The following is a 23314-nucleotide window of genomic DNA, read 5'->3' on the forward strand; positions in this document are numbered from 1 at the left end:
TGTGTTGTGTGTGTGTGTGTGTGTGTGTGTGTGGGGGGGGGGGGGGGGGCGGGTCCCATTTCACTGCAGGGCAACCTGCATGTGGCGAATAAAGTCTTGATTGATCAGAGGTTGGGACTTTTTAAACAGAGCCGTCCTGTGTTGGGGGAACACTACAGGCGTAATTTATTATCAGCTCTGATGTTCTGTAGCACTCAAGCTCGCAACCTTTATTACAGTGTTTATATTACAAAGCCTCAGAATATCAGGCTGTTAGAAAGCTAATGAATAGTTAATTTAAACTTACCTATGGATTATCTGCTCATCACTGTAAAACCTCATTAGTTCAGAGAACTTCAAAAAGTATGTAAACTTGTCGCCTTAGAAAAACGGTGAGTTATTTATTCATGTTAAAAAAAGTGGCCCAGGCAATGAACTATTCTTTACTATTCTATTATTCTATATCTACTATTCTATATCTAGTAACCCTCAATATGTTCTTATTTACTGCTTAAGATTGGATCTTAAAGCATCAGTATACAACTTATATAATATTTCACATTTTGAATATGAAGTGAACACTGTTGTGGCAAAGATTTTATTTTTTATCAATAAAAACAGGCAGGTGGGGTTGTTACTAGAGTCACACACATAAAGCAGAATTCATTTATCAGTCACATGTATCAGCGAACATGGACGCTTTCAGAACTAACAGACTGTTAACAGGTTTTTAAACCACTCGATTGGCAGGTTTAAAGGTTTAAAGGCTGACTGATAAAAAAGAAAACATTGTACAAACTTCAAAATCATATTTCTCCGTTTTATTAGACTCTGGCATATATAATATCTTGAGCTTCTTGACTTTCATACATTTCTCCAACCTCTTTTAAAGAAAATATTTTTTACTTAAAAAAATAGCATTACCTCTTTACTCAGTTTGCAAGAGCAACATCAAGAAAAAGACAGAGGTTTTTAATTGCAAAGAAACTGAAAACAGATCATCTGTTCAGCTGCAACACTGGAGTGGATTAATAACATCTAAAATCAAGCAAAATGACAAGTTTTAAAACAACCAGAGATGTTTAAAGTGCTGCAGACTATAGCAGAGGTACCAACAAACATATTGGTGCAATTTGGAAGTACTGTTCTCACTGCAAGTCAGTCAAATAAATCATTTCATGTGAGAATCATTTCTAAAATGTCTTTGTGAGTCTCAGCAACAAAACGGTGCCCATAGTTGGTGCATTGTTTGGAAGCAGGGAGGAAAGGAGTAGAAGCTGGTATAATCATAACAATGAATGTGCTTCTCATACTTCAAAAAAGGTTCTGCTGCTCCAGCTGTCTGGATGGATACAGCAGGCTGATGACATGGATACAGCAGGCTGATGACAAAGGAAGGGATCGATATCTTTGGAAAATGTTTCTGAGCAAAAGGTGAAGAACATCCCAGCAGGTGGTGGCGATGACCATGTTAGTCCTCGATGGAGGTCAAGGGCACTCGGCGGAAAAAGAAACTGGATCCTCTAAAGAGGTGACCCTGGCGTGAGGGAGACAAAGAGAAGGAATATAGGAAAATATATAGTGCACTGGGGAACTCCAGCTCTGGTCTTCTGACTGGCTTTTGCAGTATGCTTTGCCTGAGCAGAGAGCATAGGCCTGTACACGTCGCAGTTCACCCTGCTACTTCTATCAGCAAGTGACCTGTTCCCTTGGCATCCATACATGCACATGCTGCATCACTACCTCCACCCTATTTGACAGGCAGTGTCCTGCTTACTCTCCACTATCCTACTGTAGTGTACAAGTGGTTTCCACTTTTTTGTGAACCCTCTGCATTTATCTTCACAAAGGTGTTTCTTGATTATAGATTTTGACAGTGATAGACCGACTACCTCCTTTCTTGACATGGCTACATACTGTGAATGTTTTTTCTGATCTAAGGAAGAATTCTACCTCTTCAGTTGTCTTCTGTGGTATTTCAGGCCTTTTGGTGTTGCTGAACCAGCCAGTGCATTCCTTCTTTTACAGATTGTTAATTTGAACATTCCTAAAGCTTCTGCATCCATCAGCATCTCTATTACCTCTATTTTGAGTTCCAGTGAATTGGTCATGGAATAATAAAATGGCATTAAGGAATCAAATGCCATGTGACATAGTGAGTGTACCTTGTTGCTCAGGTGATTCCAGCAGTGCAGCCAGGAGCTAAAGACGGGCGACAGAGGAGGAAGTCCTGCAGCCAGTCTGACAAGACAAAGCTCAGCAGTCAGACTGAAGCATCAGCGATTATTTTGCAAAAAAATATTAAAAGCATATTTACTGTAAACATAATAAAGACTTTAATGTAGCACAAAAAGCCCCTGTTCTGGAGACAAACTTCAAGTGTAAAAATGATGAACCATTTATTGTATGAGCCTCACATTAGTCAGATTTCGAGATCTTTAGTGATTTGGAAATGCTGTCAGACTCCAATCAATGCCTACATGGTAACACAAGAGCAGTTCATGGAGGAATCTGTAAACATATTTAAAACTTTAACTTTTGTTATGAGCACTGGTGCTTGTCCTTTGTCTACCAGTGGTCCTTGAAATATTTCTACAACTTCAGTTCTGCTGAAATTATTGGACATAACCTGGAAAGCACATACTAAAGCCCTTCCTTCGTAGTATATATATATAAATCTAAGCTGCTAGAAAACATGTATGTGGCAGTCATATGAAAAACAGGAAGTTCCTCATTTAGAATTTCACCACTTTGTTCTTAATCATTGTATGAAAAAAATCTATGAGATCAGGAATCCAACTGCCATCTGATTGAAATTACCCTTAAAAAGTTATAAATGATATGAGCTCCAGTTTCTCTAATCTTTGTTGACTAAATTTAACCTTTTCCAGAAGGTTTGTGCAACTTTTGTCTTTTTATTCTTTTGTATTCCACAGACCTGCAATCACAGCATCATGTTTCAAGTTGGTGAGAGAAAAAAAAAACAATCGCTGAAACCATTTAATATGAGTGCGATAAAAAGCTAATTATAAACCTTGAAAGAGTCTACGGCATCAGGTTTAAATCAATATTACATTTTAAGTTCATAACTGTGTTTAGCTTAATGACTCACCCACAATTGTTTACCACCATAAGATCAGCAACCAGCATGAATGGATATGTAAGGACACTTACTGCAATCTAATGAGGCACAAAACGCACACTGCATTATTACTGAATTATGACATACAGGAGAAACCTTTCATGGTCTGAAGAGAGAACTTACGCCCATCACAAATTTAGTGTAGCTTCTCACTGCAGAGGCCTGACTGAACTGCAAAGAAATGTAAAGAGAGGGGGAAATGTTATTGAAGGAATTTACATGTTTCCAGAAACTAAAACTAATGCACTTAAAGTTCAATAGTTACAATCGTTTGTATAATAAACAACAAATTACCATGTAAGCATATACAAGTGTCTCTGAAACACCGGTATTACACGTTTTCTTTCATTCATCATTTTCGTTTTTGGTGTGTGAGGGTGATGGATTTGTGTGCTCCAGTAATCCCAGAAGCTTTGTTGTCAAGTGCAATTTGCTACTGGTAGGGTCTTCGAAATCAAACTGGTCCTGGGTGAGGAGCCAGACACCCTACGCAGTATAATAAATCTAATAAAGGTTCAATGTAGCCTGCTCGGGACAGGGTCAGCGGGGATCCTACCCTGTCACCAGGAACAGGATAGAGGCTTATGGGTGAACGTCTGCTGGCCAAGCCTGAGCTCACAGCCTGGCAAGGATCAGCATGAAAAAGCTAAGTGGGTTTACTGTGGGACCACCACTCTCACAGGATGGGCTGCAGAGGAATGAAATATTGATAAGACATATGAACATGTGCATGGTACCCGGACACTATAGATCACTGGATGATTTTGTAATCAATAAAGACCAAGGAATTGACCTCAGGGGCAGGATTGTATCATGGCACAGATCTGAGGGTGGCTACAGAAAGATTTCTGCAGCACTGAAGGTTCTAATGAGCACAGTGGCCTCCATTGTCCGTAAATGGAAGACGTTTGGAACCACCAGAACTGTCTGACCATGTCAATCTACATGATCTGGGTAAAAGGGCCTTATTCGGGAGGTGCCCAAGTACCCGATGGGCACTCTAGTAAAGAGCTCCCAGCATTGCTCTGTGGAGAGAGGAGAAGCTTTCAGAAACAACCATTCCTGTACTCCAAGTAGCCAGGGTGAAGCCTACTTCTCAGTAAAAGACACATGAGAACCTGCCTGACTACTGTGTGAATGTCTGGCCCTGCCAGAGCCCAGACTGAAATCTGCCTGAAACCCTCTGGAGAGAAATGGCTGTGCACTGCTGCTCCCCAGCTGAGGTTCCACAAAGGAGAATGGGAAATAAGCTGCCCAAAAATAGGTATGCAAAGCTTGTAGCATCACTCTCAAAGAGGCATGAGGCTGTAATTGCTGCCAAAGGTGTTTCAAGTATTAAGCAAAGGCTGTGAATATTTAAGTACTTGTTATATTTTTCTCTTTATGAATATAAATTTGCAAGAATTTCAAGCAATTGCTTTTATAGGTTATTGTATTTAACATTTTGCAGTGAACAATGAATAGGGCTGTAACATGACAAAATGTGGAACAAATGAAGCTCTGTGAATACTTTCCAGATGTACTGTATGTATTATAGGAGACATATATAAAAATGTCTGAGTAATGGGTAATTAAAAAAATAAACCTATCTGGTAAAATGCAAAAGACAACTAGTATATGAAGCTAAAATTTCACAGCAATCCTCATAAACTACCAGTAACAAGTTTTAGAACACCACATTTTCAAGTTCTTTATTGAAAATTACGCAGTTTATTGTCTCATTGCACTCTGAAATGAAAGCATAGCACAAATAAGTAATTGGAGTTAAAAAAGAAATCATGGAATCAGTTTATAGACCAAAGTGTATTCTAACCTTTAACCCATCAGAGTAGCCTTCTTTGGCAGATATAACAGCTGAAGACAGTCGTGGCTTCTTTTTACAATAGAAATCAAATATTCTCCCATATCTGTAGCAGAAGTTCCCATAAACGTGGACCTTGTAGGTTGCTTTGCGTTCACTCTTCTGTCCAGTTCAAACCAGCTCGATGGGGTTTAAGTCTGGAGACTGTGCTGGACTCCATGTTTTCAAGCTCACCACCTTGTTCTTTGTTCCTGAGGTAGTTCTGGCACAGCTTGGATCTATGTTTTGGGTCTTTATGTTGCTGTAGGATGAAGCCTTGACCAACTAGGCTCATACCAGAGGGTCCTGCATGGTGCTGCACAATGCTGTGGTACGTGTTTTGGTTCAGGGAGCCTCTCACTCTGTACAAGTCACCGACCCTGGATCCAGCAAACAGCCCCAGACCATCACACTTCCTCCTCCATGTTTGACGGTTGACACCACACACTGTGGAACCATCCTTTACCTACTCGACCACAAAGATCCTGTGTGATGAACACAAGGTTTCAAATGTTGATCCATCAGTCCATAATACCTTCTTCCAGTCTTCAGTAGTCCAATGGTGGTATTTCATGTCCCAGCCAAGCCTCTTTGTCTTATTCTGACGTCTGGCTTTCTTGCTGCAACTCGTCCTGTCAAACCTGAAGCTCAAAGTCTTCTCTTCACAGCTGAAACTGAGACTTTCTTACTACGACCACTATTAAGCTGTGCTTGAAGCTGTTGTCCTGTCAGCCGCCTATCACACAGCTGTTAACTCTCAGAAACTTGTCCTCTGATTGAGTCGTGTCTTTGGGTCTGCAGACCTCTTCCTGTCAGTTTGTTTCTGAGCCTTTGGATGCTGAAGGAAACTAAACTCACTGACACCTTGACTTTCTTTGCAGTTTCTCTGTAGGACAGACCGACATTTATATGAAGGTCTGTCTCTCTTCCATTGTTAATCACCTTTTTCTCACCATTCTTGTACCATCACACTACTTTCTGTTCAACTGATGCTTTCGAGCGTATGGTACCACAGTGTGTTCCAACACTGCTTAATGGTCTGCATGTATCAAGTGTGCCTCTTCTGTATGTTGTTTATTTGCAATAAGGCAACTTTGTCATTAGCCTAGCCCAGGCTTTTGTCTAGCTGGTGATGATGATAATAATACCTCTGCCATAAACACTAGCTTAGCTTTTTGTCTATGAGACTATCCACTTGTTAAGTGATGATGTAACAACCCTGCCTCTGGGTCCAAACTCCTCCTTTTTTAATGCTATTGTCTTTTTCATGTATTGTAATGCTTTGTATTTTGTTTTAATACAAACAATACTAAAAAACCCCTTAAAAATAATCTATGTTCACTGTAGGCCTCTCTGCTTTTTTATTAGCACTATTCATGTGCACTGCATTTTTAAGCTCAGTTTTTAAAACCTTACGATGTAATTAGAATCCATGGGCTCACAGTCCGCTAGACGCCAAATATTTGAATGTTGAAATTTTAAAAAAGAAAAGAAAAAAAAAAAAAAAAGGACTCTCAGACTAATAATGGATTGCATTTATATAGCGCTTTTCGAGATCCTCAAAGCGCTTTACAATTCCACTATTCATTCACTCTCACATTCACACACTGGTGGAGGCAAGCTACAGTTTTAGCCACAGCTGCCTTGGGGCAGAAGCAAGGCAGCTATATCGCGCCATCGGCCATTCTGGCCAACACCAGTAGGTGGTAGGTGAAGTGTCTTGCCCAAGGACACAACGACCAATACGACCAAGACTTACAACCTTCCGATTACAAGATGAGCTTCCCAACCCCCTGAACCACTCGACTAACTAAGACTTCAACTGTTACATTAAGATGAGAATGTTTTGTTTCTTGTATTATATTCATAGTGATAGCAGAGCTACAACTTTTAGCTGTTTTTATAAATCCTTCAGTCAGAACATGGCATATCATTTTCAGTGAGATAACTTTCTTTGAACCTTGTGAATCCTCTTTTTCATGGATGCCTCAGTGTTAAATTTGATTGGAACATCTGGGAGAACAGCCAAACCTATCATTTTATAGAAGATAAAAGACCATTTTTAACTCTTTAAAGAAGAGTTTTGACCCTGAAATGGCTAATAACGTCAGATGTCAAAAATATATTTTTCTATAGAAAGCACTCAGACATAGAAAAATGTACTTGTAAGATTGTGTGTGTGGAAATGGGCCAAGTGGAGCAGAAAAGCACTATATAAGTGCAAGTCCATTATCACATCAGGATAGCCAGTGTCAACTTTAAGAAAATATTTTGTGTTTTGTATGATTAGCAGCATTGGCCAAATAGATTTCTAAGATTTGCAATCATTTATATAAAGTTTAGATTTCTTTCTAAATTAAGTGTTATAATATTCCGGTGTACTTCCGGGCCTTTGCTCCGTTGACAGGAATCTGGTCTTATTTTGTTGAAGGGATACAAATTGGATTATATTAACAGATTTTAAATTATGACAGGAATTTTAAAGTTTCATGAGAGCTCTTTTGTTTGTCACATTGTAGCTCTTACGGTATGTTTTTGAATGTACACAGGAAATCTTTGATACCACATGAACAGGATAATACGTATAATACAGAGATTCATCTGTTAATCTGTCAAGTGTGCAACCTCCCATTGTTTAATCCCCCTTACTGCACTGTACTGTCCATTACACTTGAGCCACTTAATGTTATCTAATTTTTGCATTTTGACTACATTTTAAATTCTGTTTTTTTGCTTTGTGGAAAATAAGGGCGCTCTACCTTCTGAGGCACAACCTCAAAGGTAGGCGTGGCTCAGGAGGTAGAGCGGGTGTTGAACATGCTCTTCAAGTGCCCACCTAGAACATACAATAGTTTTCCTAATAAAAATACAGTACTATTATAAAATTATATTTATTGTCAAAGCTTGTTGAAATAGGTAAAGGTGACAGACTTACACTTTCATCCACAGCATAGGTGTTAATAAAGTGAGCCAGGAGATTACAACACCACAGAAACAGAACCTCTCCCAGGACATGCGGTATGAGACCACTGCAAACACACAAACACTGCTATGATGGTTGGAGGTGAAAGATCACGATATCTGAGCAGGACAGACTGTACTAATAAAAGCATGACTCACACATAGAAGCCAGCAACTCCTTCCTCCTTGAAAATCTTGACCATACAGCTGAGCATCCCACTAAAAATCAGACAGACCTTTAATATCATCTTGCTTTTTTATGTAGATGTGAGTGTAGAATGTTTCTTTTAATCCACTTTCTTCATCTACAAAACACTTGTATGAAATTTATGTATAAACCAAAGTCTTACCCATACTTGACTTCTCTGCCAACAAACTGAGCCATGCAGCGTACCGACATAACTGCCAACGCAGAAAGGTTTATCAGATCATTTCATTCAGACAACATAACACTTTCATGAGGACTGGGAACATGCTACATACTGTAAACTGCAAACAAAGATTGATGCCTCAGAATAGTTCAATATGTAAACAAGTCTGTTAGTCCAACATGAGATTCCTGCTTCATGTGACGACTCAAATCACTACCTTCACATTTTAGGCCACTGTTCACAATCAGGCATTAAAAGGAGTTACAAATTTTCAAAGCACGCAGTAAAGACAGAATTCAATTAAAAATACTCAGTGTTGGGGAGTAACGGAATACATGTACCGCCGTTACGTATTTAAAATACAAAATATGAGTAACTGTATTCCGTTACAGTTACCGTTTAAAAAGGTGGTATTCAGAATACAGTTACTTTGTTGAAATAAATGGAATACACTGCGGTACTTTCCTGTTTCATTTTGTCGCGGGTCAGGACTGTTTGGGTTTTGTTTGACAGCTACGTTCTGTTGTTCCAGGCAGCAGCGTTACGGTTGCCATGGTTACAGGGTTACGCTCTCTCTCTCTCTCTGCGACTGTGTGCTTCCTGGGTGAGAGAGCGCCTTTTCGTTGTTGTTGTTGTTGTTGTGCTAAGCTAACAGGCAGAATGCTACAAGCATAGCTCTAAAGAATGTAGCATCATGTTCAGTGTAGTCCGTGTTGCAGGGAGAATGGACTGCCATACACGTTATGGGTCTGTGAGCGCAAGGAGGGAGAAAAAGGGGAGTGGAAAGGTACGAGTTGTCATCGAGGAAAAACGGGAGCTGGAAGCATGTAAATATAATAATAACCACTTCAGCCAAGAAGAGAGCCTGACGAGCCCAGTTGTAAGTAAGCTATTAAGACTCGACTGTACACTGTGTTCGTGTTTTCCTCCGAAAACAATAAGTTCCGTTGGAGCAGCCTTTCAACGCCTCTCTCTGTCTCTCGCAAGAAAAGTTGACCCACACAACAAAGTAAAGCTATTTTTCGGCTACGAGCCGACAGGGACCCCGCCGTATTAGTCAGAGGTCCCTTTACTACAGTTCGGAGTCGCGGACCTTCAGTAATAGTAATAAATCACAGCAATAGTACATTCACGTTGTTGTAAAAAGCATGATAACATATTAAGTAATCCAAAGTATTCAGAATACGTTACTGTCATTGAGTAACGTAACGGAATACGTTACAGAATACATTTTGGGGCATGTATTCTGTATTCTGTAATGGAATACATTTTAAAAGTAACCTTCCCAACACTGAAAATACTTAATCAGTAGTTAAAAACAACAGAAAAAGAACACAGTACTTTTTTTAGTTATACTGACGACACACATTTATTTAGAATACAGTCACATTTTAATCATATGTTGACAGAGTGCTTTGTTCTATAAACTTTGAGCACTTTATCTACCTCAGACCTACATTCACTTTAGACTCACAAACATGCGTCTCTTTAGATTGTGGGCGGAGCCACAGAACCCATTGGACGCTCAGGAGCTGGAGTTCAAACCAGGAAATCTCTTCCTGTAAGGTGACTGCAGCACTATTTTATTTTACTAATCTCTGCCTAGCTTTTTTTATTTACTCAAAAGAAATGTTTCATGGCAGAATAAACATTTCCGGTTGCTGACATACCATGAAAAGGATGGGTGGCTACTCTGGACAGGCACTGGATGATCATCTCATGTGAGGTCTGGGAGACAAAGCAATGTAAAGAGAACGTTTTTCAAAGCCAGAAATAGCAAGACAATGTCTACAAATATCCTTTGCTTTCCAGATTTTTCACTTGATCACCACTTGCCTGTCTCAAATTTGCCCAGAGAAATTCCAGGGAAAATATAAGAACTTCCTAACAGGAATTATGCACAATTTCTGGTCCCTACCAACATTTGGTTTCTCAAAAAAGTATTTTAGGGATGAAGGTTGTTTCTAGACACTTTTTGGCATTTTTTAAGGAACATAATCTCTGATGAATCCTTTCAGGACCTGGTTGAAAATCTGCCATGAAGAATTAAGACAATTCTGAAGGCAAAAGGAGGTCCAACTCGCTTTTGGTCCATTTACGGTCCTGCAAATGACGGCAGGTTTCCCCATATATAAACAGTATAAAGTTATAAATATTACATTTTTTTATAATGACTATAATTAGCACTACTGACGGACAGTGGGCGTTGAGGTCATTTTTCTTGATCATTAATTTGCAAATTGGGAAACCAATGGGAAACCTTAAAAACCAGGTCCAGTAGGAAGTAGTGGAAAACTTGTAGTAACTAGTTCTAAGATGTTTTGCAAGGTTTTTATTTTGTGGCATGATACCACATTTCAGGTTTTACGCTGTGCCCTCACAATTTTCTGGAAATACATTGATTAATCAAAAAGGATCCAATATTGTTTTCAAATAAAACCAAATCTATCAGTTACAGCATTTGATACTGATCATCATTGAACCATTTACCCTTTAAATTTAGGGCTTAAATGATTTTCAAATCATCGTATTCTGTCTTTTTCACAACTTATGAATAAGGAAACATTTGTACATCAGTTCAGCTACACTCAAAATGAAAGAAGTGAAGAACAGCCCTCACAGAGTTGTCTCACCTCTTTGACCACTTTCCTGAGTGAATTCTGCTGGTCGCCCTTCTTAAACAGGACGTCTATCTGCTGAACAAAGAACTCCGATTACCCTTCAAAACACACTATTGTGTAATCAGATATTTAAAGAACATAACATTCATCGACAACATCAATCATCTACAGCTCCACCTGCACAATCACTTAAAAACCCAAGTTTATTTTTGCAGAACCACAAATTCTTATGCATGTTTTAAATAAAATCATATGCGTGAGCACAGTGATTACACTTTACTGCCTGTCATCTCTCAAAGGCCTATTCAAGCACATCAGCTGTTCTTATTTGTAACTGGTAACAAATAAACAACATGTAAGTCCTTTGAACTTCACTAATATTTTGACTACAAACTGCAGCAAGATTACAGAAAATTACAGACCATGTTTACATGAAAGGCAAAAATGAATTAATTGATAATAAAAAGGAATTGAAATTGATTCCTATTGTAACACTTCTGCTATCAAACTGTGCCCTGGCTGAAAATCCATATGTTACAGCAATGTGACAGCAGAGGATTATTATCATTATGAAAATTCACTGAATGGGAAAAAGCTTTGAATGTGCTTTTGTCAAAAACTGAACCAGTAATGACAACAACACTGAGCAGCAATAAAAACCAAATTAAAAATATTATTTAAAGAAAAAAAACCCCAAAACATTAGCACAACATTGGCATGAAACCTGAAATAACTTGTCCTCTGTCAGGACATCACAACAAAAAGGGAACACAAACACTGGAAATGGCATCCCACTGATTCAGGAGACTTTCCTCCAGACAAAAGCAGCCTGCAAAGCTGGGAGAGCTTGCTGTTAGTGATTCATACAGGAGAACGATAAAAACCCAAGGTTTCTATTCAACACTGAATATTATTAATTTAGCTTTAATAATAAGGTGGCAGTAAATAAATCACTTCCTGTTCGAGCTGTTTCAGCCAATTACAGATCATTGAGACCACAGGCATGTCTCGAGTTTTAATCATCTTAAATTCCATCCACAGGTTTTTGGAAAACAATGACAATTTGATTTCATTTCATAAAACTGTACTTGTGTTAGTGCAGTATAGTGTCAGACGAGTGCCTGTAATCTTCACACACTTGGCAAATGCCTCTTGTTTTAGAGGCATTTAAATACACAGGGCAAAATCTTATTTGCAGCATGGCCCTGCTGGGGCCACATAAATATAAGCACAGTGACCCTGTGCTGTATCTGAAACACTGTGACGTGAAACATTCAGCAGCATGTTAAAGTAATAATTCAGTAACACTGCAGTATGGGAAAAGTCAGAGTGTAGTGTTTATACGTATTCGTTTTTAATACGAAGGCTGGTAAGGAAAGTCTAATATCAGCTGTTTAACAGTTTGGTTCCCACACTCTGTGTAAAGTACAGAGCGTGCCCTCATCATTGGCTATCATCATTGTGCTTCTGTATAAGCCTTTGCAATAGAACATATAGAACATATGCAGCTCCGTTTTTGTTCTTTATCTTTCAGATTTTAAAGAGTTACAATCAATACAATACTCCAGCTTGTCCAGGTTGAAATCTAAAGATAACAAAGGGAATTTTTAACAGTTTTAACAGTTTAATGTTAAGTTCAAGTTGAATCACAGAGATTCTTGATGGAGGTCACACTGTCAGAACTGCTAATTCAAATGACTTATACAGGCACCTCTGATGGATCCAGCTATAGAGAAACATCTGCTTATTCATCTTAGCAAGAAGGGTTGTACCCTTTGTACCATCTTAATCTCATTTCCTGCTTACCTGTTTAACTTTGCTCCTCACCACAGTAGAGATGGCACTGGATACAATACGTGGTGAGAGGCCACGAAGAAGTCCTCTCTTTCCATCCACCTTCACAATATGCTGCGCTGAAAACAAATTCATGTCCTGTAAAATGTTCATGCTTTGTCCAGTTAGACGATAAGTCATCCATTAATCCCACTTCACTCACCATAAGAGAGAAAGCCGGGCAGGTATAAAACTCTCCTTCCAAACATAGTTGTTCCCACAGTCGGGGGAAGAGGCTCATGTCCCACCTGGAGACAACAGCAGTTTCAATTAAACAGATTCTCTACATGACCATTTTCTTTTATTCAACTACAGCTTCGGGTGTTTGCTTTCCAAGAACAGACTGGACGACTTAAACAACTGACCAAAATACATTTAAATCATTATTTTAAATCAGTGACAGACAGAACAATTCAGGTTTTGAAAAACAGACATAATGAGCCAAAATGAAAGAGTAAAAAATGTAAACACTGAATGAGATGAAATTAAAGAAAGATGACCATCTCAGCAACGTGTCATCAATTTGCCTTTTGGAATAAAAACGCCGCCCTCAATAAAAACCAGTTTATCTGGATGTGCTTTTGCTAATAGTAAATCAGCTTTATTCTTAATCAAGACATAAAACAAAGTACACGTCTGACTAATATGTCAAATGAGAAATGGGTTGAGTATGAAAATTATTCTCATGGCTGGATTTTTGCAGACATGATCCAGATTTGGCCCGTGCAGATTAGCGTCTGCATACGACTGCAGCAGTGTGACTCTGAATCAGGTGTTGAACCATAACACATGTGTTTTTGCTGATAGTTAATTATAGCTTAAAGCTAATCAGAGTCTAATCAGGTGTAGCTTTGACCAATATCGTGAATAAGAAAATATAATCTATAACAATGATTCCAATCACAGTCCTCTTACTGAGAAGCTGTGTAGAAACAACCTTGGAAAGTAAGTGTTCATGTGTGTGTGGAAAAGATGTGACGTGTGTGGGAGTGAGTGACACCAACGAGGCACTAATCTAAAAGGACGTCTGACTTCTTAAATACAGTGTGTAAGTGTGCTGTGTATTCTGTACAAATGTTTGTGTGCGATCTTCTCTGCTTAGGCTGCTGCCTCGATCAGCAGAAGGAAATGGGTGGATGGAGGTTTAAACTTTGGTTTATATCAGCTATGTGGAAAAGTCAAACAGATAGAGAGAGAATGATAAGGGTGGCTGATCAGTTGTCAACCACATGACTGGATGTCACAATGGGTGAGGCCAGATGTCACCTGAGAAGCTGTGCCATTCTGTAACAGAGGTATAAAAATTAGGTGAAGAAGAGATTCAGGGTTTATCCCTTTGTCTTCTGCAAGATAAGCAGTTAAGCTGACTGGAACAGTTCACAGTTGAAAATTCCAGCAAAGACACTAAAGGGATGTTGGGATGCTGTCCACACTGTGAACCTGCACACTGGCTTGTTTTTGTTTTTTACCCTTTTGCTTATTTTTCCGGTGTTAGATGAAAGAATCCGGGTTTGGGTTAGGATCTGGATTTCCAATCAACACGGAACAAAAGGATGAGTACATCTTCAGATCCAGTTGTGCTCACTGTCTCTCCAACCTTCTTCCTCACAAGATCTGAAAACTCAGCATTAGCTCAGAGTGGGTTCATTAGATAATCTAATTCAAGGGATTTAATCAGAAAAAAAACTGTTTGACACTGCTTTGCAAAGTTACACACCAATTCAATATTCATTGTAGTGACCTCCAATTGATGTGATCAGTGTCATTACTGCCAACATGAATTATGATTTTACTGAATCTATATTTATCCTGAACCAGCAGATTCATGTCTCCTTCAATGTCATCTGCTCTGACGCCTGAAAGACGATTAAAGCAGAATCACCAATAACTAGATAAAGTGTAGAACAACTAAATTTGTTTTGCTGTTATTTAGAGGCAAAAATCACAATAAAGGACCAATCATGTTAAGTGATGTGGTTTACAGATGACAAGCTAGAAGAAAAATCAGTGTAAAATTTCCACGTTTTTGGACATCAGTGTGCCAGAACAGCATGTTCACATTAAAGTCTGCACTGAAAAAAACTTAAATAAATCTTAAATACAGATGGTGAAGAGAGCTGTTGGGCACATGAGTTCAAAAATATTTCACAGGCGATCGCTGAAATCTAATGACTGTGAGGTGTACAGTCTACAGTCCTATCAAAAGTTATGGAATCACCAACCTTGATTTGAATAAAGTAAAACACAGTAAAAACTCTGAAAGCACATCCTCAAACTACAGATGTGACACAAAACTATCAGTCCACGCAGTTCAACCCAGCTGTCACAGAGTGACACCCAAAGTGCACGTTGGACAGGTCGTCCATCACAAGCATCTGCAGTGGATCGAAGCTATTTTATGTTTAAGAACTGGCTTCATTAAAGAGGCCCCAAACAAATCACATTGCTTTAATTAAAGTGAACATGAAACACTACAAGAGTAAAGGTTCATTTAGGAGACCTGCTTTCAAAAGCAGAACACGTTTAGCGCCATCTTGTGCCACATGGCATCACCGACTTGGTTGGTTAGTTCTGGCTAATAGATTTAAGTATTATTCAGAGATTATCTCTCTCATAAAATCATGGAAGGACAGGCCCCAGCACGGTATGTACCACCAACAGATAAAGGAAGTGGCCTCTGGTAGAGGATCCGAGCTTGAAGGATAGACCACCCGCAGGGGGGAGCAGGGAGTTATACACATCTATCTATATACATATACACACACACACACACACACACATATATATATATATATATATATATATATACACACACACACACATATACATATATACACACACACACACACATATATATATATATATATATATATACACATATACATATACATATACATACACATATATATATATATATACATATATACACACTGTCGAGCCTAGGCGGAGTAGTCGAATGCAGATTCACTGAGCGCTCAACACAGAGAGCATCGTCAGAAGGAAAATTGATAAAATAAATTACAAATGTTGTATTGTTCGATACATATGCGTACCGAACCGAAAGCACTGTATCGAACGGTTCAATATCGATACGAATATCGTTGCACCCCTAATATATATATATATATATATATATATATATATATATATACATACATATATACACATATACATATATACATATATATATATACATATATACACATATACACATATACACATATACATATATACACATATACATATATACACATATACATATATACACATATACATATATACACATATACATATATACATATATATATATATATATATATATATATATATATATATATATATACATACCTAATTATTCAAAATAGTGAAAAGAGGGTGCTTGCAGACCTTAACAAGTTGTAACATCTGGCTAAGTAAACAAAAGCATGGCCCCAAAATAAAGATGTAGCTTGTTCCAAGTCAAGTGTGTTTAAAATTTGGAGAAAATGGAAAACGGACCTCACAGTAGAGCCATCAGAGTCTTTGACTACAGGACTCGGGGCTTATAGTTTTTCCTGTCATCCAGCTTTTGCAATACATTTTCAGTGTTTAAAACAATGCTGGATGTTCATTCTAAGTTTGGAGGGTTTTACAGAATGAGCACAACAGAATGTCTTGATGCATCATCCAGGTAAGGAAATCCTAAAAAGTTTATTCTGTTCATCTGGACGTTTTAGTGGGAGAAACATTAGTGGCATCTTCAGTCTCAGCTGACTGCAGCTTTCCACCTGTATAAACAGTACATTTGTAAATGGTTCGACGGAGCAGAAATAACTGCTTAGATTTACAGTATTTTTGAGGTGAGGCTCGGATTTAAAAGTCAAACGCAATTTCGTATCGATGAGGAAAACAAGACAACACTATAGACTCTTCTGCCCATAGCGGTTATAAATGTAACCCACAGCAAGCGATTACATTTCACTGCTAAGCTAAATGAGTAAATAGAAGCATGAGTTGACATATTTCCAAAAACAGCACGGAAGCTGTATATTCATATTCAGCCTCTATGATGACTGTTAGCTAGCTACATCGGCTACCTGTATTAGCAGCTTGACGTACAGCAGCGGGTGTGTGAGGGTTGTTACACCCGCTCCCAGCAGAAACACTGCGGTGTCCACGGTGGTTGGTGTAGCATCCTGCGCGACACCGACTGCTGAACCATGCAGGTTTTCTGGCGACTCCATCTTTAGTTACCGTGAACGAGGGAGACGAATCATTAGCGTTGTGTATCAAACAACAAAAACAACTTCCGCTTTTCAGAATAATAGTTTAAGTGGAGACGTTTTCTAGTGAGTAAAATGCAGGCGTGAGTGAGAGCAGATTTCACAACGTATTCTGTCTAAAAATAGCTATCTCTTACCAAAACTCGTGAAGTCATAAAAACACGTGCGTGTACTTCTTATCTGCCACAGCCAGAGAGCTTCCTGTCAGCGTGGACAGAGATTAACAGCGCCTCTTGGGTAGTCTGCCTTAAATTCTAGAAATAAATAATAAATATTGAAAGGCTTGTGTAGCATGCTGGTTAAAAACGTATAAACTGGTATATTTTTTCTTATAGTGCTTAATTGAATTCTGGATCTAGAAGAAGCCGATTGGATGGACTTAATCTCGCTGTTTCTCACTATTTTATTTTAGTAGCAGTATTTTTCTTTTTCTTTTTTTTCTTTTTTTTAAAATGATGCATTATTTTTTAAATATTCCTGACGAAATCAGGAACCACAAAAAACAAAAACCAAAAAAAAACGTTGTATGCATATGGTCATTTCTAATTACATACATACATGTAGTGATGGGACGTTCTGTATCGAGGCTTCGGAGCGTGTGTCGAGTAATGGAGGGGGCGTTTCCGCGAAGCGCGTATCGAGGCTTGCTTCATTTATGGGAGGAGCTGAAAATGATGACGTCCGAAGCCTCGCTGCCCGGCTGTACCACGTGACTGGTTCATGAAGTGGTTCGAACTTTGCCGCAAGATATGACAGCGATATAAACCCCTCAGACTTCATTCAAAAATGTGGGTGTTTGATGGAGAGTTGCGGTTAAAGAGAGTTTGGAGACCGTTTGGAGGTTTATGAGAGTGAGGAGAGAAAGTCAGGAGAGAATGGAGCCAGCTAAGAAGAGGAGGATGTCCTCCCCTGTGTGGGAACATTTTGATTTTATTCCTCCCAACAAGGTATGTAAATTTCTACAGAAGATGTATTGTCATGATACTGATGGTGCAATACAATTTATGTTGAGCTGTCTTGACTTTTGTACAAGGTGAAGTGTTTGCTATGTGCCAGGGAGCTGGGATATAACAACAACACCTCATCCATGCTTAGGCACTACAGAGCTTTGCATGAGAATAAGAGGAACACCGATTGTGGAGCAAGACCAGGTGAGCCATCAAATGCAATGATAATATAGCATGCAGTAATGTTACTAAATGATATAACAATATTATACAACTGTTATAAGTTACGTGTGTGATATTTATATTTGTGCTTTGTCTTTATTGTCTTTCCTCAGGAGAACAATCTCAAATAGATGAAGACCTGGTCAGCATGGTGATTGAGGACTCCCAGCCATTTAGCATTGTGGAGGACAAAGGATTCAAAAGATTTGTTAAATCATTAAATCCTAGCTATGTTCTCCCCACTAAAAAGGTCATAAAAGCAGTGAAAATTTAGTTTTTACAGAATAAAATGTGAACAGGCAGGACTGAGGCTCAAAGCCTCAGTGTGTAGCTGTCCATACCTCAACGTTACAAAAGCACAACTACTGTCCACACCCCAACCACACCTCACCTCACAGTAAATGATCATTTCCATTTCAAGCATTTCCAAATAATCATTTCCCATACTGCCACTATAAATATACACAGTATACTGCCATCACTACAATATACATGTTTTACACACTCCTTTTGTTGTTGACATTTACAGGCTGTGTGCAAAATGCCACACTCTTCAAATTCATGCCAGCTATTATTTTTACGTCCAGTAGGTGTCCTGCTAGAGCAAATGAAGCTTCATGAAGCTTCGCGTTGGGGTGAACCAATTGGATGAAAAGCTTCAGTGCTTCATGGGGCTTCATCTGCCCATCACTACATACATGACTATCAGCCTTCCATGCTTCAAAATAGCAGTGCTGTTCATGGCTCAGTCAGCTCATCCATCCATTCACTTACCTAACACATAACAAATGTTTTTATTTTTTTGTTTTTTGTTTATTTGATTTTTAAAGTCAGTTACATCCCCGAAGCAACTCAATTTATCAAATAATATGAGATCGTGCAAAAGTAAAAAAAAAAAACTAGATAAACATAAAAAGGAAAATGCAACATTTTTGTAAAAAGGACAAGAGATGAAGCAGGAAATTATCAATCTAGTGATAACAAAAACAAATAAAAAATGTAATTGGTTGCAAAGCAATACATCTCACTATATGTTGCTGTCAGCTGAATTCTCTATTATTATTATTATTATTAGTAGTAGTAGTAGTAGTAGTAGTATAAGTAAACATATTATTATTATTATGCTTCCTATTCTTTCCCACACCGTTTGTCATGTAGGCAGAATTTTCACACCAAATCAACCAATGAGATGTATGTTTTACATTTTTAGATTTTTGTATTTATTTATTTCAAAGAATTCACCTAAAAAAAATTGTTTATTTATTTTTTAAATTTCTCTGGCTCTTGTTAAATTCCCAGTAACCCCAGTACGAGAAGTCTCGACCGTCTCTCCATTTAAAGAGTCACTCTTTAAATATCACTTGCTAGGGACTTAATTACGCCGATGTCAGAGGGGCATGCCTAGTTCTATTTGCCTACGTCCTGAAGCTGAGCTTATACACTCACTGAGTAGCCTTAAGCACAGTTACTAGCCTCACCCATTAACAGCAGTGCTCCCATTAATGATCAGAGAAATTGTGGACACCATATCACCCTATTAGAGCACTTCGCTCTCGCACTGCAGGCTTACTTGTTGTTCCTAGAGTATTTAAAAGTAGAATGGGAGGCAGAGCCTTCAGTTTTCAGGCCCCTCTTCTGTGGAACCAGCTTCCAGTTTGGATTCAGGAGACAGACACTATCTCTACTTTCAAGATTAGGCTTCAAACTTTCCTTTTTGCTAAAGCATATAGTTAGGGCTGGACCAGGTGACCCTGAATCCTCCCTTAGTTATGCTGCAATAGACATAGGCTGCCGGGGGATTCCCATGATGCATTGAGTTTTTCCTTTCCAGTCACCTTTCTCACTCACTATGTATTAACAGACCTCTCTGCATTGAATCATATCTGTTATTAACCTCTGTCTCTCTTCCACAGCATGTCTTTTATCCTGTCTTCCTTCTCTCACCCCAACCGGTCGCAGCAGATGGCCGCCCCTCCCTGAGCCTGGTTCTGCCGGAGGTTTCTTCCTGTTAAAAGGGAGTTTTTCCTTCCCACTGTTGCCAAAGTGCTGCTCATAGGGGGTCATATGATTGTTGGGTTTTTCTCTGTATCTATGAAGCGCCTTGAGGCGACTTATGTTGTGATTTGGCGCTATATAAATAAAATTGAATTGAATTGAATTAATTAGGTACGTCTGTGTACCTGCCAGCCATGACAGGCTGTGCACCTTTCTGAAGGTTGTTGGATTAGTCCCTCCAGTCTGCATCTTAAAGTGTCTTTGGGCAAGATACTCAACCCTGAGTTGCCCCAGTTACACAAGGCATTGTTGTTTGGCATTGTCCATTGTGTTGCCAGGTATGTTTTTAACAAGGATTTACAGTACAAGCAGAGGGAGATATTTTTATTTTAAGCCAACATGAAATAATCATGAGAAAATGTTTATAGAAACTTTCAGGTCAGGTCATCGAGATGAATCATCTGCTCCAGTCTGCAGGCCAAATATCCCTGAGTGAATGATGCATGTGTTACAAAGTGCTTTGAGAGCCCTGAGAGAGTAGACAAGTGCTTCATAAGAATCAGTTCATTTATTTATATGTTAGAAATGATACAGCGTGCTAAAACAGATGTCATCTATATGTGCTTTTGCTAGAGGTAAATCATCTCTAATCAAAATATAATCAAAGTATAAATCTAATTAATGTGTTGAATGAGAAATGCAATTTGAGAAATGGCAGATGTGTGTGTGTGTGTGTGTGTGTGTGTGTGTGTGTGTGTGTGTGTGTGTGTGTGTGTGTGTGTGTGTGTAAGAATGTGAAAGATAAGATAGTACGAGTCTCCACCCAGCATTATCCACAATTCTGAGTGAGAAAAATGGTATTAAAATTGTTGTAGATGCTAAACACAGAATCATAATTTATAATGATTTCAATGCAGCAGACCCCTCAAAGCACTCGGAGGGATCTGCTGATAGTTCATCATGCTATTAACTATCAGTAGACCCTCCAAGCATCTGGGTCATTAAAACATGGCCAGATAAATAGTAGTCCTGTAGTAGAAGAGCAAATGCTCTTCTACTACAGGACTGTTTTGATCTGATTGGTTCACTCAGTCTGTCCTTTTCTTCATAAAGTGTTTTAAGAAAATGTGACAGTGACAAAAACCATCTAGGTTTTTCCTAACCGAAAACCTTGGATGACAAGTGAAGTACAGGCTCTGATCAGAACTCATAAATCAGCCTTCAGGCTGAGAGGCAGTTGCCTGTATAGCACTGCCAGAGCCAACCTGCGGAGGGGCATCGAACAGGCCAAGGAGGCCTACAGGAGGCAGATAGAGGGCTTCCTCACTGACAACAACCCCTGCCAGATGTGGAGAGTTATCCAGACTCTCACTAACTAACTAAAGTAGCCCTCCAACAGCAGCCTCAAACTCGCAGAGGAGCTCAACAACTTCTTTGCTCAGTTTGAGGCCACTCCTGAAGCTGAATGTTCTTAAAACAGAAGATCTCATAATGGACTTCAGGAGGCACAGACAGGTCCACTCTCCTCTGAATATAAATGGAAAATGGGTGGAATCTGTCTCCACCTTCAGGTTTCTGGGCACTCACATCTCTGCTGTTCTCACCTGGACCCACAACAACATCGCTCAGATAAAGAAGACCCAGCAGCAGCCGCACTTCCTCCCTGTCCTGAGGAAAAATAAACTGGACCAGAAGTTGCTGCTGGCCTTCTACTGCTCCTCAGAGGAGAGTGTGCTGGCATTTGCCAGAGAACACCAAGATTGGCAACTTGGCCACTGGTGCCCTGTGCTCTTCACAGATGAAAGCATATTCACACTGAGCACATGTGCATGTGACAGAGTCTGGAGACGCCGTGGAGAACGTTCTGCTGCCTGCAGCATCATCCAGCATGACCAGTTTGGCAGTGGGTCAGTAATGGTGTGGGGTGGCATTTCTTTGGGGGGCAGCACAGCCTTCCATGTGCTCGCCAGAGGTAGCCTGACTGCCATTAGGTACCGAGATGAGATCCTCAGACCCCTTGTGAGACCATATCCTGGTGCGGTTGGCCCTGTGTTCCTCCTAATGCAAGACAATGCTAGACCTCATGTGGCTGGAGTGTGTCAGCAGTTCCTGCAACACGATGCTATGGACTGGCCCGCCCGTCCAGACCTGAATCCAAGTGAGCACATCTGGGACATCATGTCTCGCTCCATCCGCCATGTTGCACCACAGACTGTCCAGGAGTTGGCAGATGCTTTAGTCCAGGTCTGGGAGGAGATCTGTCAGGAGACCATCCGCCACCTCATCAGGAGCATGCCCAGGTGTTGTAGGGAGGTCATACAGGCACGTGGAGGCCACACACACTACTGAGCCTTATTTTGATGTGTTTTAAGGACATTACATCAAAGCTAGATTAGCCTGTAGTGTGTTTTTCCACTTTGAGTTTGGGTGTGACTCCAAATCCAGACCTTCAATTGATTTCCATTGATAATTTTTGTGTGATTTGAAACAAAGTATTTAAAGTACTTAATAAGAATATTTCATTCATTCAGATCTGGGATGTCTTATTTTTGTGTGTGTATATATATATATATATATATATATATATATATATATATATATATATATATATATATATATATATATATATATATATATGTATGTATACATTTCTTTTCTCCTGCACAGTTGGCGTGGAGCACCCATACTTTCGTTGTACATGTACAATGACAATAAAGGGCTATTCTATTCTATTCTATTCTATTCTATTCTATTCTATCCTTAACTGCTTACAAACTGATCATAAAATCATCTGTAAGTTTAACCAATAGAATTAATAAGAAAATTCAATAATGATTGTAATAACAGGCCTTCTATGCCAGAAACATTAAGTTAGGTGACTGATGTGTATATACATCTACATGTGTTTGTATCGTCCCTTTAAATGTTTTCCCATCACTCGTTTCATGTTGGTTTGAAATAAAATATCACCCTCTGCTGGTACTGCAGCTTACTGCGATTTGAGCACGCGTGCACATTTCAAGCTTCAAATAGAGTCAAACTGTGACATTCACACAGTGGACCAGAGTGCCTGTTACACACTTGCATGATGTCAGGTTTAAGTGCTAGGTTCATTCTACACACGTGAACAACTCAAAAACA

At 39.2% G+C, this 23314-nt stretch overlaps 1 protein-coding gene and 1 long non-coding RNA gene across 5 annotated transcripts; one reads left to right on the forward strand and one right to left on the reverse strand.

The window, feature by feature from the left end:
- Nucleotides 1–558: 558 nt before the first annotated feature.
- On the reverse strand, nt 559–17750 carry LOC146684920 (mitochondrial carrier homolog 1-like). Of its 4 annotated transcripts, none has more exons than XM_085444307.1 (14): nt 17568–17750; nt 17147–17263; nt 16824–16970; nt 12911–12995; nt 12721–12827; nt 10927–10986; nt 9964–10021; nt 8273–8324; nt 8082–8141; nt 7897–7990; nt 3245–3292; nt 3092–3159; nt 2145–2220; nt 559–1516 (listed from the first exon to the last, which is right to left on the reverse strand). In XM_085444307.1, exons 2-14 carry the CDS (start codon nt 17162–17164, stop codon nt 1451–1453), a joined length of 939 nt encoding a protein of 312 aa, XP_085300433.1. In that variant the 5' UTR covers nt 17165–17263; nt 17568–17750; the 3' UTR covers nt 559–1450. The 4 variants fall into 4 exon arrangements, with proteins under 4 accessions (XP_085300433.1, XP_085300432.1, XP_085300434.1 ...); XM_085444306.1 differs by having other exon boundaries at nt 10927–10989; XM_085444308.1 differs by lacking the exon at nt 17147–17263 and having other exon boundaries at nt 10927–10989.
- An 83-nt stretch (nt 17751–17833) lies between these two features.
- On the forward strand, nt 17834–18371 carry LOC146684921 (uncharacterized). Its single transcript, XR_014917214.1, has 2 exons — nt 17834–18160; nt 18292–18371. It is a non-coding gene; the product is annotated as an uncharacterized LOC146684921 (long non-coding RNA).
- The last annotated feature ends 4943 nt before the right edge of the window (nt 18372–23314 follow it).

Source organism: Copadichromis virginalis, linkage group LG20 (assembly GCF_057382275.1).
Source record: "Copadichromis virginalis isolate Kocher_CV1m ecotype Utaka linkage group LG20, C_Virginalis_male_GT1.1, whole genome shotgun sequence".
In the NCBI taxonomy this organism is placed as follows: Eukaryota; Metazoa; Chordata; class Actinopteri; order Cichliformes; family Cichlidae; genus Copadichromis; species Copadichromis virginalis.

Coding starts and splice junctions, on each gene's coding strand:
- LOC146684920 (XM_085444306.1), bottom strand. Junction 3,160..3,244: donor ACACTAAATTTGTGATGGGC/GTAAGTTCTCTC, acceptor GTGCCTCATTAG/ATTGCAGTAAGTGTCCTTAC. Junction 2,221..3,091: donor ATGGTGGTAAACAATTGTGG/GTGAGTCATTAA, acceptor TTGTCTTGTCAG/ACTGGCTGCAGGACTTCCTC.